The sequence below is a fragment of the Monodelphis domestica genome, chromosome 4 (genome assembly GCF_027887165.1).
Source record: "Monodelphis domestica isolate mMonDom1 chromosome 4, mMonDom1.pri, whole genome shotgun sequence".
Taxonomy (NCBI): domain Eukaryota; kingdom Metazoa; phylum Chordata; class Mammalia; order Didelphimorphia; family Didelphidae; genus Monodelphis; species Monodelphis domestica.
The window spans coordinates 385,194,466-385,209,836 of NC_077230.1; the positions used below are offsets into that span (position 1 = coordinate 385,194,466).

The 15,371-nt window shown below is 46.6% G+C and overlaps 1 protein-coding gene across 2 annotated transcripts in view; it reads right to left on the reverse strand.

Annotated features, from left to right (window-relative positions):
* Nucleotides 1-15,371, reverse strand: part of EPHA8 (EPH receptor A8) — a 60,231-nt gene that overhangs the window by 21,830 nt on the left and 23,030 nt on the right. For both annotated transcript variants that reach the window (XM_003341007.3, XM_007491211.2), the window contains exons 2-3: nucleotides 14,179-14,243; nucleotides 9,790-10,453 (exon numbers count right to left, since the gene is read on the reverse strand). In XM_003341007.3, coding sequence (XP_003341055.2) covers nucleotides 9,790-10,453; nucleotides 14,179-14,243 — 729 coding nt within the window. The remainder of the gene's footprint in view (nucleotides 1-9,789; nucleotides 10,454-14,178; nucleotides 14,244-15,371) is intronic.

The following is a 15,371-nucleotide window of genomic DNA, read 5'->3' on the forward strand; positions in this document are numbered from 1 at the left end:
TCCTCTTTATTTTTTATTCTCTGTTATAGGGGGTGGCTCTCAAGGTGAAGGAGGGGAAAGATTATATTTGGAAATGAAGATGATGTAAAAACAGATCAACAAAATTTTTTAAAAGAACAAAATGTTGGAGTTGGGCAAGATCCTAGAACACAGAATATTAGAGCAGAATTGAATCTGATTAAACAATGAAGCAACAAGACACAGTTCCCTATGTAGGTGATACAAAAATGAAAAACTAATACAGCTCCTGTCCTCTGGGTCCTCACATTCATTGCCCCAAGTGGGTCCCTGGAGTTAATCTAGTTCTGTTTCACAGAATAGGAAACAGAGATCCATGAGGTAAAATATGAAATCACATGAGCCATTTATAGCAGCACCTTAAAGCCCAAACCTAGACTCTGCAGGACCTCTATTAACCAAACAGCTCCTCCACTGGGCACTGCAAAGAGACCTGTGTTTAAATTCTGGCCCAGTCACTGAAAATTTGGAGAATCATCACTAAGGGGGTTACAGTAGATAATCTCCAAATTCTTTTCCAATTCTAAATATCATGACTCACTAATTCTTCAGAAAGAAGAGGACCAGGAATATGTTGGTGGTGCTGGAGCGAGAAGGGGTGGTATTCCCTGCTGTGGCTATAGAAAAGTCCCTAAATCTGTACAATGAGGTTTTGAAGTCACTCCCTCAATTCCTTCAGGAAGACCCACAGGAGAAGAAAATCAGGGCAGCTAGGTGGCTCAGTGGATAGAAAAAGTGGAAGGAGGGAAGGAAGGAAGGAAGGAAGGAAGGAAGGAAGGAAGGAAGGAAGGAAGGAAGGAAGGAAGGAAGGAAGGAAGGAAGGAAGGAAGGAAGGAAGGAAGGAAGGAAGGAGGGAGGAAGGAGGGAGGGAGGAAGAAGGGAGGGAGGGAGGGAGGAAGGAAGAAGGGAGGAAGGAAGGAAGGAAGGAAGGAAGGAAGGAAGGAAGGAAGGAAGGAAGGAAGGAAGGAAGGAAGGAAGGAAGGAAGGAAGGAAGGAAGGAAGGAAGGAAGGAAGGAAGGAAGGAGGGAGGGAGGGAGGGAGGAAGAAGGGAGGGAGGGAGGGAGGGAGGGAGGAAGGAAGAGGGGAGGAAGGGAGGAAGGAAGGAAGGAAGGAAGGAAGGAAGGAAGGAAGGAAGGAAGGAAGGAAGGAAGGAAGGAAGGAAGGAAGGAAGGAGAGAGAGGAGGGAGAGAGGGAGGAAGGGAGGGAGGGAGGGAGGGAGGGAGGAAGGAAGAAGGGAAGAACGGAAGAAGGAAGGAAGGAAGGAAGGAAGGAAGGAAGGAAGGAAGGAAGGAAGGAAGGAAGGAAGGAAGGAAGAAGAAGGAAGGAAGAAGAAAAAGAAACAAAGAAAGAAACAAAGAAAGAAAGAAAGAAAGAAAGAAAGAAAGAAAGAAAGAAAGAGAGAAAGACAGAGAGAAAGAAAGAGAGAGAGAAAGAAAGAGAGAAAGAAAGAAAGAGAGAGAGAAAGAGAGAGAGAGAGAGAGAAAGAAAGAAAAAAAGAAAGAAAGAAATCCCAAGCCATTTGGCCAGTCACTGAACTGCTTATGGGCCCAGAACCTCACTTTCAAGAAGTTGCCCACCACAGTGGTGGTCACAGAGACAGAGGCTTGGGTTTACACTTTTTCTGGGCTATCTTCCTAGCTGTATGATCTTGGGTAAATTGCTTTCAAAGCTTCAGTTTTGACGCCTACAAAATGAGCAGAATCATAGCTATACTTCCTATCTCATGGGACCACCAGGAGGAAAACATTGTACTAACCTTAAACACAGTATCGAATTGTGTCTTCTTATTTTAATTATTATTACTGGCTAAGGGTAAGTTCTTTCATGCCTAGAGCTGGCTTATATGAGAACTCAATTCTACTTAACACCGATCTGTAAATTCCTTGTAGTTTGTGGAGGACTGGGCTAAGCCCTGGGAAAGTTATACAATATTGGGAGGAATCCCTGCCCTCATGAAGCTTATAATCTAATAGAGGGCAGAAGCTCTTAATGGCTCCCTTTACGTACTGCCTCCACCACTAGGTTTGGTGGTCCTTCAGGTCTTGACCGTATACCCCTCATGTATCTTCACAGAATCTTGGGCCTGGAAAAGCCCTCAGAGGTGACCTAGTCCAAGTGGTCCCTTGACTAAGAGTCCTGTCTGCAATATCCCAGGCAGGTGGCCATCCAGCTTTTGCATAAAGACCTCTGACAAGCAGGAGGTCACCATCCCTTGAGGCAGCCCGTGTCTCTTATTCAGAGTCCATTTGGAAGAGTCCATTCCTACTATCAAGTCAGAGCCTACCTCTCTGTACCTTCTGCCCTTTGTGACTGATTCTGCCCTTTAGGGATGAGCAGAACCAGGAGATTCCCTCTTTTCCAGAACTCTCCTTCAAATACCTGCAGACGTCTCTCTTGTCCATACGCTAAATCTTCTCTAGCACCACCCCCAGTTTCTTCACATCACCCCCACATGGCATGGAGCCAAGGTCTTTCGCCTTGGTCACCCTCTTCTGGACACTAAAGCTCACTATTGCCCTTCCTAAACTGTGATGGCCTGACTTGATCACAATACTCCAAAGGATGACTGACTAGGGAAGAGGGAAGAGAGCTTCTCAACCCCTTAGTCCTTCAATTAGCCTACTATTCCATGAAGGTTTTTGGCTACTGATTCATACTTTAGGCACCCATGGAATTTTTGAGTTGTTTTAGCCATGTCTAACTCTTTGTGACTCCACTTGAGGTTTTCTTGGCAAAGATACTAGAATGGTGTGTCATTCCTTCTCCAACTCATTTTACAGATGAAAAACTGAGCCTAACAGGGTTAAGTGACTCACCCAAGGTCACACAGCTAGTAAGTGTCTGAGGCTGGATTTGAACTCATTAAGATGAGTCTTCCTGACTCCAGGCTCTGCCCTCTATCCATTGTGCCATCCAGCTGCTCCTATGGAGTTTAGGGGCCCCCAAAAGCTCCAGATCTTTTTCAGACAAATGATCATCTCCCCACATCCCCTCCCCAATGAGTCATATCATAGATGTTTAGTGCATAGCTACTGAAGGATTAACCCACTTTACTTCCTCTGGTCCATATGTTGAGGTTTTCTTTTCTCCCTAACTGGACAAGCTCCTTGAGGACAGGTGAATACATTTGTCCTTGAGGATAGTTTCTGAGGTCTCTTCCATTCTATATGGTTCTCTTCTAATTTCAATACATAACTCTCTGTGTCCCCGAGCCAGTACCTAGACTAGTCATCGCAACAATGACCAGGATTTACACAGCAATTGAAGATCTGCCGAATGTCTTACAAATATTCTGTTATTTGATTCTCACCACCACTCTGTGTCTCATTGCTATTACTAGAATAGGTGTTTGTATTATTCCCATTTTAAAGATGAGGAAACCGAGGGTCACACAGCTAAGAAATGTTTGGGAGTGGATATGAAGGGGAAGCCAAATCTTCCTTCCTCCTGACACCAGAAGCAGTGCTCTCTATCCCCTGGGCTGCCTGGCTATAATATAATATAGAATCATAGACTGCTAAAGCTGACTGAAACCTTAGAGGTCATCTATTCTGACCCTTTCATGTTACGGAAGAGGAAGCTGAGGCACGTTGAAGGGTAGTGACTTGTCCAAGATCACATAGCTAATTGGTGACAGAGCTAGCCCTGAATTTCAGTACTTAGAGTGGGGTGGTCAAGTGGAAAGGGCATTGAATTTAGAGTCAGAGGACCTGAGTTTAAATTCTACCATGTGGCTCTAGGCAATCTCTCTGGTTTTCAGTTTATTCATCTGTCTAATGAGGGCATTGAACTTCACAGCCTTTGAGAACTAACTCTACGCTTCTATAATCCTGATATCTAATCCAGGACTAGAATGTCCTTTCACCATCCACAAGATGTCCAGTACAGAAATGGAATGGGGCCTCCATATCATTCATTTTTTTTAGAATCATAGATCTTAATGACACATAGAATTTAACCCCAAAATTCATGCTTGTTAAAGGATTTGGACTAGATGACCTGAAAGGTCCCTCCAACCAAGATCCTATTTCTGACATTCTCTGAAGTCACTCCTAGAACTGCCATTCCATTGTCCCAACACCTGATGTTCTGTGTTTTGAGATCTCTTTTAGCTCTGATATTCTGTTAAAGTCCCTCCCAGTTCTGACATTTTATGTTCTAAGATTCCTCCCATCTCTGACTTTCTGGGTTCTAAGATCTCTCCCAGCTCTGACATTCTCTGTTCTAAGGTCTCTCCCAGCTCTGACATTCTCTGTTCTAAGGTCTTTCCCAGCTCTGACATTCTCTGTTCTAAGGTCTCTCCCAGCTCTGACATTCTCTGTTCTAAGCTCCCTCCCAGCTCTGACATTCTCTGTTCTAAGGTCTCTCCCAGCTCTGACATTCCCTGTTCTAAGGTCTCTCCCAGCTCTGACATTATCTGTTCTAAGGTCTCTCCCAGCTCTGACATTCTCTGTTCTAAGGTCTCTCCCAGCTCTGACATTCCCTGTTCTAAGGTCTCTCCCAGCTCTGACATTCTCTGTTCTAAGGTCTTTCCCAGCTCTGACATTCTCTGTTCTAAGGTCTCTCCCAGCTCTGACATTCTCTGTTCTAAGCTCCCTCCCAGCTCTGACATTCTCTGTTCTAAGGTCTCTCCCAGCTCTGACATTCCCTGTTCTAAGGTCTCTCCCAGCTCTGACATTATCTGTTCTAAGCTCTCTCCCAGGTCTGACATTTTAGCCTCTAAGATCCCTCCCAGCTCTGACATCCCATATTCTAAGGGTCCTCCGAGTTTGGACAGTCTGTGTTCTAAAGTATCTCCCAGAGCTGCCTTTCTCTGTTCAAAGGTCCTTCTAGCTCTGTCATTCGAAGCCCCTCCTAGCTCTGATAGTCTATGTTCCAAGGCTCACTCCTCCAGCTTGAATATTTTATCATTCATTCAAAAGTTGATATTTCTATATATACTTGTCACAGAAACCTGGAAATTTCCCCTTTTGAATCCCAATAGTAAAGGATTAAAATGTGCTCAGCTGATGCCCATATGGTTATAACATGTCAGGACCAGATTAATCTGAGCAATGAAAATAAAATAATCTTTAATAACAATACTAATCGCCAGCCCTGGGGGATGTGAGAGCTCTGGATGCTGAGGTCGGGGACTAATCGACAGAGACAGATGGTGTTGCTCTGGGCCAATGCCAGGCCAGCCCTGTCTGAGGAAGGGCTGGCCTGGGGAATCCGCGTGGGCCTTGGGGCTTTCCGGCAGAGGGCCAGCTGGGGGACTCTGCCCAGTAGAGTGCAGTGCCACCCCCACCTCCTAGGAACTGAGCTATTTCCCATTCTCCCCCTATCTCAGACCTGCTGGTCACACCAGCAGCTGCTTAGAGACCAGGCCCCCCTCTGTTCTCCTATTCAAACAGCTTTAGATTTGACAAATAAGGTGTCCGGCTGTGGACGGCCAAAGGAAATTAATTCTAAATCAGATTTTAAACACAGTCAGGAAGGCCAAAGAACTCGTCTTTCATTCCCTCTTCCCCCTCCCACCCTGCTCAGAAATGAGCCTTTGATATTTATAGAAAGATGATTAGGGCCATGGAGGGTGATTTATATCTTCCGTCCGAGCGACAAGAGGGAAGGGAAGCCGGGCTCTAGGCTCCGGGCTCCTACTTGCTCACTGGGCACCTCTCACAGCATTCTTCCCCTCCTAGAGTAAAGAGGGATGGGGCAAACGCAAGGAGGAGTCAGTCCCAGGACCCAGAAAGCTCCCCGGCTGGGAGTCAACAGCTCCACTCACTATCTGTTTGACCTCGGCCAAGTCGGCCAAGATCTCTGGTCTCGGGTGCCTTCTCTGCAGAATAAGGTTGGACTAAAGGACCTCTAGAGCTTCCAGCTCTCAGTCTATACTCCTACTATTGATTCATGACCTTGGATCATTCTTCTAAGTCCTCTGGGCCTCGGCTGACCATAAGGCGATTTCCAAGGAGGTTCCAAATAAAAACGGATTCCATAGCTTGGCTGTAGTACAACTCAAGTAAACGAGTCCTGGCAGGATGAGGTAGCCCAACCCTTGAAAGGGAAAGAAACTGAGGCCAAGAGGAAGGAAAGGACTTGATCACTGGAAGAGAGGAGCAAAGCTGGGATAGAAATGAAGCAGGATCCAGGGATCTTTGACCTTGTCTTTGCCGCCTTTCAGGGAGGCTCACAAGCTCAGGAAGTCGTAGGTTGGGAAAGTAGTTCTCTATGCAAGCTCAGGGGTGAGGGAGAGGCTCTTGGTGGTATCTGGTTTATGCTTCTGCCCGGGAGGGCCTCCTGTCTTCTCCCTCTCTATCTTCTCCTTCTCTTTTCCTTCAGTGCCTCCACTCTTTGGGAAGGGTGGAGGGCAACTGAAGGAGACTTCCTCTGGGGGACTCGGGAAATGGAATGGGCTTCTGGCTGCTTAAACAGTGATAAGGGGCCTGGCAGGCTTTGGAGCTCCCTTTCCCTGGGAGGCTCTGCTTCTCAGGGCTCTGTTTGCTCAGAACAGAGTTACTAAGGGATGGGGGAGACAGGGCAAACAGGAGGGGGTGTGAGGAGACTGGGAGGGAACCAGAGAAGGGTAATGGGGAACACCATAAAATGGATGGCTGGAAAAAAGACTTTCCAGGCCATTTAGATGGCCTCCACTCAACAGAGAGCTAGAGGAAGGGGGAGGTAGATCAATAGGTGGAGGGATAGATAAACAGATAGGCAAAGGTAGAGAGAGAGAGATAAAGGGGTGAGAGAGGCAGACAGAGAGACAGGGACAGAGAGAAAGAGAGACAGAAAAAGAGAGAAGGAGAAAGAGAGTTAGACAGGCAAAATATATAGACAGACATAGATAGGCATACAGACAGACAGGTAGATAGGGAGACAGACAGACACACAGGTAGACAGATAAATAAATATATTGATAAACAGACAGACAGAGGTAAAGAGATAAGGTAGACACAAGTAGACAAAAGAGATAATTAGAGAGATGGATGGAGAGGTAGATAGACAGATAGATGGATAGATGGATAGATAGATAGATAGATAGATAGATAGATAGATAGATAGATAGATAGATAGATAGATAGATGGATGGATGGATGGAGAGGCAGACAGACTAACAGACAGAGCAGAGCTTTATTAAGTACTGTGTTCTAGGCATCATGCTAAGTGCTAGGAACACAAATGCTAGCAAGACAGGCTCAGCCTTCAAGAAGCCTACATTCTAATGGACTAATGGTCTAATGATTGGAGACAATATCTAAAAGGAGAGCTGGAAAAAGGGTGAAGGGCACAGACATGGCCAAGAAATTATGTGAATCTAATTTTTTGGCACAAGGCAAAAGCTCACCTAAAAAAGAAGAATCTAAGAGGTAGAGTCCAAGGGTCCAGTGGAGGAGAAGATGGAAATGATGAAATGCATGGAGGGAGAAAAGTGTGGGGATGGCTAGGATGAAAACTGAGGCAGAGATAGGAAATAACTGGCCCAGAGTCACATGGGTGATGAGTAACAAGGCCAGAATTTGCACCCTGGTCTTCTAACTCCAAATCCATCATTTTTGGCATTGCACTGCCCTGTCACCCATCTGGAGAGACCAAAGTCCAGTGCAGAGAAGGAAGGAGGGGATTGTGGCTGTTCTTTATGCTATAAAGACAGCTCCTGCAAATCCCATATAGCTTGATGAGAAAGCCAAAGAGAATTGATGGGATAAGGGAGCTTGTCCTTCAGAGAAGCTAGGTGGTACTGTGGAAAGGTCATTAGTCTAGGAGGCAGGAGAGCCAGGTTCAAACCCAGGCTCTGCCACCAAGTCATTCACCTTCCCTGAGTCTGTTTCTTCCCTTCATTCCTTCCTGCCTCTTTCATCAAGAATTTATTAAACACCCACCATGTGCCGTTCACTGAGTTGTCATAGACACAAATACCAAAAAGAAACAGTCCCTCCCCTCAAGGAGCTTACAAGGAGGAAGAGGAGACACAAAAGTAAACAAAAATCAACGACAAAGTATATTCAAGGTAAAAACAAAGCCATTTTGGAGGAGAGCATTCCTCTATAGCTGGGAGAATGAGGATAGGCTTTCTGTGGGAGGTGACCCTTGAGTTGATCATCAGAGGAAGCTTGGGATTCTATGGGACTTCTCTAAAATAAAGGTTTTGACCTCAGTGAGCTCAATGATGTCTCTTAGCTCTAATATTCTCATTGAATTGTTTGCTTTTGACTTGAACATACTCTTCCTTCTAGGCCATTCTGGAAAAAAATCTAGACTTTCCCTTGATTCTGCTCTTTACCTCACCCCAAACTCAAGCAATTGACAGTTCTGTCTATTTCTCCTTTGAACCCTCTTTCAAATCCACTCTGCTCCCAAGGTGTTCACTTGAGTTCACAATCTTGTTTCTCTTTTTTTAAACCCTTACCTTCCATCTTAGAATCAGTATTGTATATTGGTTCCAAGGCAGAAAAATGATAAGAGCTAGGCAATGGGGGTTAAATGACTTGCCCAGGATCACACAGCTAGGAAGTGTCTGAGTACAGATTTGAACCCAGGTCCTCCCATCTTTAGGCCTGGCTCTCAGGTCACTTAGCCATTTAGCTGCTCCCTAGATTCTTATTTCTAATTAACTGAAATAGCTTCCATTATAATAGGTCTTCTGGCCGCCTCTCTCTACTCTACTTCATCTTTCATAGGGCTTCTTTAATAAGACTTTTTAATGCTGAGATCATTCTGCTCCTCAAAGACCTTCTCCTTATTGTCTTCTATGGCAAATCCAAACACCTTTGCCTGACCTTCAAGGTCCTCTCTAACCTGGCTCCATCTTCCATTTTTAACCTTATGTCACATTATTCTTCTCCAGATATTCTAAGCTCCAGCCAAACTATATAGTTCTCTACCCCCAAACATATCCTATATTCTTGGGTCATCATGCTTAGAATGGTAGCTGTGGGGAGGATCATTTGGAAAGTGGGAGAATCTAAGGGCCCAGAGCAAAACTGAGTCCAGGTGTGAGGGGCTGAGGGCTTGAACTAGTGTGGTAGCTGTGTGAATGTAGAGAAGGGGACAGGCATTAGATATATTGGGGAGGTAAAGTCACTAAGACTTGGCAAACCTGGGTGACTAGAAGGACAGGGGTGCCCTCCACAGAGGAAGAGTCATACAGAGGAGTGATGGGTTCAGTGGAGAAGAAAGAAAGGAAGAAAGGAAGAAAGAAAGAAAGAAAGAAAGAAAGAAAGAAAGAAAGAAAGAAAGAAAGAAAGAAAGAAAGAAAGAAAGAAAGAAAGAAAGAAAGAAAGAAAGAAAGAAAGAAAGAAAGAAAGAAAGAAAGAAAGAAAGAAAGAAAGAAAGAAAGAAAGAAAGAAAGAAAGAAAGAAAGAAAGAAAGAAAGAAAGAAAGAAAGAAAGAAAGAAAGAGAGAAAGAAAGAGAGAAAGAAAGAAAGGAGGGAGAGAGGGAGAGAGGGAGAGAGGGAGAGAAGTAGAAGAGGAAAGGGAGAGGGCAAAAAATCAGAGAGGGAGAGGGAGAGGGAAGGAGGGAGAAAGAGAAAGAGGGAAGGAAGTGGAAAGGGGGAGGGAGAAGGAGGGAAGAGAGGGAGGAGAGATGATGGGGACAGGGAGGGAGGAAGAGAGGGAAAACAGGAAGGGGAGAAGGAGGGAGGGGGAAGGGGGAAAGGGAGAGAGAGAGGTAGAAAGAGGGAGGGGGATGGAAAGGGAGAAAGAGAAAGGAGGAAGAGAGGGAGAGAGAGAGAACAGTAGTCTAGTCAGATTCCATGGTCCCTTTTGGCTCCCGCAGCTACTCACCCACGCAGGCATCTTGGAGTTCCTCATAACCAGCACTACACACGCACTTCCCAATGGGCACCAGCCACTCCCCCTCAGCACTGCAGTACATCTTGGGTGTATCCCGCTCCTCTGAGTGGCCCACACACTCCCCACGAACTTCCACCAGGGAGGAAGAGTCAGCCCCTGTCACTGCCTCCGAGAAGGCAGCCAGGTTGCGTACCATGGCCGGGCACTTCTTGTAGTAAACCCGGAGGGAGAGGATGGCAATGCAGGCCCCGATGTCCTGGAAGGCCAGGTAAAAGCCTCGCTTGCTCAGTGGCCCCACACCCCGAACCTCCGTGTTGAGCTTGAGGCGCCGGACACCCAGGTCCGCACCAGTGAAGCTCTCATCCGCCGCAATGGTGTCGATTTTCACGAACTGGCTCTCCTGGGTGCTGGTGCCCAGGTCCCGGTCAGATTCCAGGTAGTAGAGGTTGAAGGTCTCCTTGCAGGTCCCCAGCACCCCAGGCATGCTGTTACAATCTCTCAGGGTGAACTTGATTTCCGCATACACCCTGCGGGCACCATCCCGTGGTACCCAGTTCGTCCGAAGCCAGTTATTCTGGTTGGGGCTCATGACGTTGCATACTTGGTATGTGTGTATGGGACTGAAGAATTCGTCCACTTCGTTGATGGAATCCCACTGCAGGGAGAGGACCAAAGATGGACTGATTAGGACCAACTTAGGGGAGATCTAGGGAAAGCTCAGTTGGTCTGTCAGAATTCTGGGGCACCCAATATGTTTGGGCTTTGGGGGAGAGGGTACAAAGGGACTGGGGAGATCCCCAACTAATATTAATATAAGAAAGAAATGTGACGATGTAGAAAAAGTGCTAGACGATGCTTCAGGTTCTTTCCACTTCCCTAAGGCTAAGGCTCTCCCAGCTCTGACATTCTGGATTCTAAGCTCTCTCACAGTTCTCACATTCTGGGTTCTAAGCTCTCCCCCAGTTCTCACATTCTGGGTTCTAAGCTCTCTCCCAGCTCTGACATTCTCTGTTCTAAGCTCTCTCCCAGCTCTAACATTCTCTGTTCTAAGCCCCCCCCCCCAGCTCTGACATTTTGGGTTCTAAGGTCTCTCCCAGCTCTGACATTCTCTGTTCTAAGCTCTCTCCCAGCTCTGACATTCTCTGTTCTAAGCTCTCTCCCAGCTCTGACATTCTCTGTTCTAAGGTTACTCCCAGTTCTGACATTTTGGGTTCTAAAGCCCCTTCCAGCTCTGACATTCTAGAGTCTTTTCTGACTTTACTATTCTCTCTCTGTTCAGCTCCCACACTCTAAGGCTCCTTAATACTACCTTGAGGCTCTTACAGAGGAGCTGTTTTTTAATTTCCAGGTTCCAGGGAATGAGACTGCTTCAACATTCTTTCACTGACTGTCAAGATCCTGAATCGGCCAGTCTTGGCCTCTGAACTGAATTGAAACTATGCACAGGTGAGCAGGAAGTATGACTAGGGTGGTGCAGGCAGGGCTGTTGTAAACCCCAACCCCACCATTTCCTACCCCTGAGCATGACCCATCTTGAAAACCTGGATGGTTGAGGGCAGTCAGACAGGGAGTCACAGTCCTCACACCTGGCCCTGGGAGAAGAAACCTCTGCTCAAATGCAGGTCGATGAGATATCTTGCTGCCCTCTTGGTCCCTATATTTTAAGCAGTGATGCTTCTAAGGGATAGCAGTGCCTGGGCACAATGTTGGCACCGGTGGGGCAGGCTGATGCATGCCTCGGTGCTGACAGAGCTGATTAATTTTTCTGGGTCTCTGGCAGGAGGCAGACAGGAAACAGCTGGCATGTTATTTGGTGCTCAATTAATTGTGACAATGGCTTTAACCCCAGATGTAGCAGGGAGAGTCCCAAAGACAAAATCAGAGAACTTCAGAGTTATAAGGAATTTTAGAGTGTTCGAACTTGATGGAACCTCAGAGACAGTGGAATGTTAGTGAATGGCATGCTAGAACTGGACGAGACCTTAAAACAGAAAATGTTAGAACACACGAAGAACTCACTTCAAATTCCACCTCAGATCCTAACTAGCTGGGTGACCTTGGGCAAGTTCCTCAATCCATTGTGCCCCTCAGATTTCTCATCAGGGATAATAATGGCACCTACCTTACTGCTTGATATGAGACCCGAATGATATAACGTGTGAAAGAGGCTTGGCAAATCTGAAAGCACCACACAAAGTCTAGCAATGAGCATCAGAATCATCATTGTCATTAGCATCATAAAGAGCAAGGGACCTTGGAATACAGGAGGTGAGAGCAGGAAGGGTTTGAGTGGTAGGAATCAGAATGTTAAGACCAGGTAGAACCTTTTAAGACAAGATAGTGAAACATGAAGAATCAACTAAGAGGTACCTTAGAAGGCAGGATATTGGAATGGGAGGTGACCTTAGAACAGAGAATGTTAGAGGTTGGAGGACCCTTGGAACACAGAATGTTAGAGGTTGGAGGACCCTTAGAACACAAAATGTTAGGGGTGAGAGGACCCTTAGAACCCAGAATGTTCGAGGTGGGAGGACCCTTGGAACATAGAATGTTAGAGGTTGGAGGACCCTTAGAACATAAAATGTTAGAGGTGGGAGGACCCTTGGAACACAGAATGTTAGAGGTTGGAGGACCCTTAGAACATAAAATGTTAGGGGTGGGAGGAACCTTAGAACCCAGAATGTTAGAGGTGGGAGGACCCTTGGAACACAGAATGTTAGAGGTTGGAGGACCCTTAGAACATAAAATGTTAGGGGTGAGAGGAACCTTGGAACCCAGAATGTTAGAGGTGGGAGGACCCTTGGAACATAGAATGTTAGAGGTTGGAGGACCCTTAGAACATAAAATGTTAGAGGTGGGAGGACCCTTGGAACACAGAATGTTAGAGGTTGGAGGACCCTTAGAACATAAAATGTTAGGGGTGGGAGGAACCTTAGAACCCAGAATGTTAGAGGTGGGAGGACCCTTGGAACACAGAATGTTAGAGGTTGGAGGACCCTTAGAACATAAAATGTTAGGGGTGAGAGGAACCTTGGAACCCAGAATGTTAGAGGTTGGAGGACCCTTGGAACACAGAATACCAGAGCTGAAAGAGCTTGTATAGCAGAGAATGTTTGATCTGAAAGGAACAGAAGGTTAGATCTGGGAGAGTCTTTAGAACACAGAATTTCAGAGCTGGAAAGGCCCAAAGAACTCAGAATTTCACAGTTGGGGGTGCCCTTAGACCACAGAATTTCAGAGATGGGGTGCCCTTAGAACACAGAATTTCAGGGCTGAGAAGGTCCTTAGAACACAGAACTTCAGAGCTGGGAGAGCCCTTAGAACACAGAATTTCAGAGTGGGGGTGCCCTTAGAATACAGAACTTCAGAGCAGGGAGAGCCCTTAGAATATAGAATTTCAGAGCTGGGAGGGGGGGGGATGCCTTAGAACAGAGAATGTCAGAATTGGGAGGGATCTTTCCTCTCCCACTGACAAGCTCTCCCAGTGCTCTATCCTGGTTGGGTCTGTGTCTCATCTTACCCGATTGGGGGCTCTTTTAAGGCAAAAAGCTGGTCTCAAGTCTGTATCTCCCTCGCTAGCCCATCCAGGTTCCTTGCACACAAATCCTGAATAAATATTTACTGAAATGTGGAGAAGGTGCTCTAGGAAGCTTTTGAAATAATCCAGGTAAGAGCTAATGAGGGCCTGAACTAGGCTCATGCTTGGGAAAGGAGGAGGATGGAAAAGAAAGCTCTGGGGGGAGTTAAGAGCCACGGGACCTGGTGACTCTTTAGAGTGAGGAGGAGGAAGGGAGGGTGTCCAGAGATGGAGGAGTCAAAGGTGACTCCATTTTCAAGCCTCCTTCACTGAGAATGGTGGTGCCTTTAATAGAAACTGGCCAGTCAGGAAAGGCAGTTAATTTGTGGGCAAAAACCACTTAGAGTTTGGGCATGCTGCATTTGAGACGCTAGAAGGCCAGCTGGGAGGAACTGTCCTGGCAGGCAGCAGTAAACCCGAGGCTGGAGTTTAGACCCTAAAAATCAAGAAGTGGAAACCAACCACATGGAGCTAAGAGATGAAGCCACAGGGGTGAATGAGAATGTGTCTGGGGACCATATGGGGGGAAAAAAGACAAGCTGAGGACAAAATCAGCTATGAAACAGAATGATGAGCCGTAGAGAACTGAGTGTCTCATCATTATTAGTCTGCTATTGGGAGGACAGAAGTAGGCTACGATCCCATTTCCCAGATGAATGGCTCTGCTCCCCAGCTACACCCAAAACCTTGGACTCCCTCCTTCAGGTACAGCGCTGGCTGTCCATGATCTTCAAGATGACAGGTGAGACCCTGCCTTGCCCACCCACCCAACTACTAGTCAACAAAGCAGTCTTATCACTCACCCCATGTGCCGGGTATGTGAGCCAGCCCCAGTCCCCATGGATGGTCGATGTGTCCAGCAAGTTCACTGCAAAACAGGAAACAAGAGCCCTTTCAAGCCACCCCATCTGATTCCCCAAAGTGCTATTTCTGGCCATCATTCCACCTCCTAGTCTTTGCAGATTGCCCCTTTTCTTCATCTCCTGAATTCACTTATTCTTGAAATCCCACCCGTATAATCTCTCTCTCTCTCTCTCTCTCTCTCTCTCTCTCTCCTCTCTCTCTCTCTCTCTCTCTCTCTCTCTCTCTCTCTCTCTCTCTCTCTCTCTCTCTCCCCCCCCCCAAGGCAGAACAGTGGTAAAGGTAAGTGACTTGACCAGGGTCACACAGTTAGGATGTGTCAGAGGCTAGATTTGAACCCAAGTCCTCCCATCTCCAGACCTGGCTCTCAATCCACTGAGCCACCAAGCTTCTCCCCACCCCCCCATAATATTTCTATTCCCAAAAGCTCTCCCCAAGTTCAGACCTTCATCATGTCTCACATAGGCTGCTACCATAATCTCTTTATTGACCTCCTCCCCAGCCAATTCTCTCTAATTGCCATCCTCTCCCCTTTTATCTCCTTCCCCAATTAGTATGACCACATTACTCTCTTGCCCCCAAAGTTTCAATGGCTCCCTATTGTCATTAAGATAACGCACAAACTTCTGAGCCTGGAATATGAGGCTCTTAACAGTTGGGGCTCCAACCTGCCCTTCAAGTGGAATTTCCTATGGCTTCCCCTTCGCTCCATTCTATATTCTATCCACACAGTTAAGTTGTTGCCCATTCTTCTCTTGCCTCAACACAGTCCTACGGGCTCTCTTCCATTCCTGGACTGTGCTGTTTCCTCATTTTGCCCTGGAAGGAAACCCTCAACCCAGGTGCCACCCTTGACCAGGAGCAAGCCTTCCCTGAGCAATGACTCAACAAGTACTTTACTATATGTCTGCCATGGTAGAGGCACTGAGCTGGACACCAGGCTTGAGGACAAAAATAAAGCAGTCCTTCCCCTCCGGAGGTGTCCCTTCTATGGGTTTCCCTGATTGTTGTCAGCATATTCTCCTCTGATTTTTTCTTTGAGCCTTAGGAGCTTGCCATTACTGTATGATCTGAACAGCTATTTCCTTGCTAGACTAGAAGCTCCTCGTGGTATCTGGCACACAGTGGTTGTTCA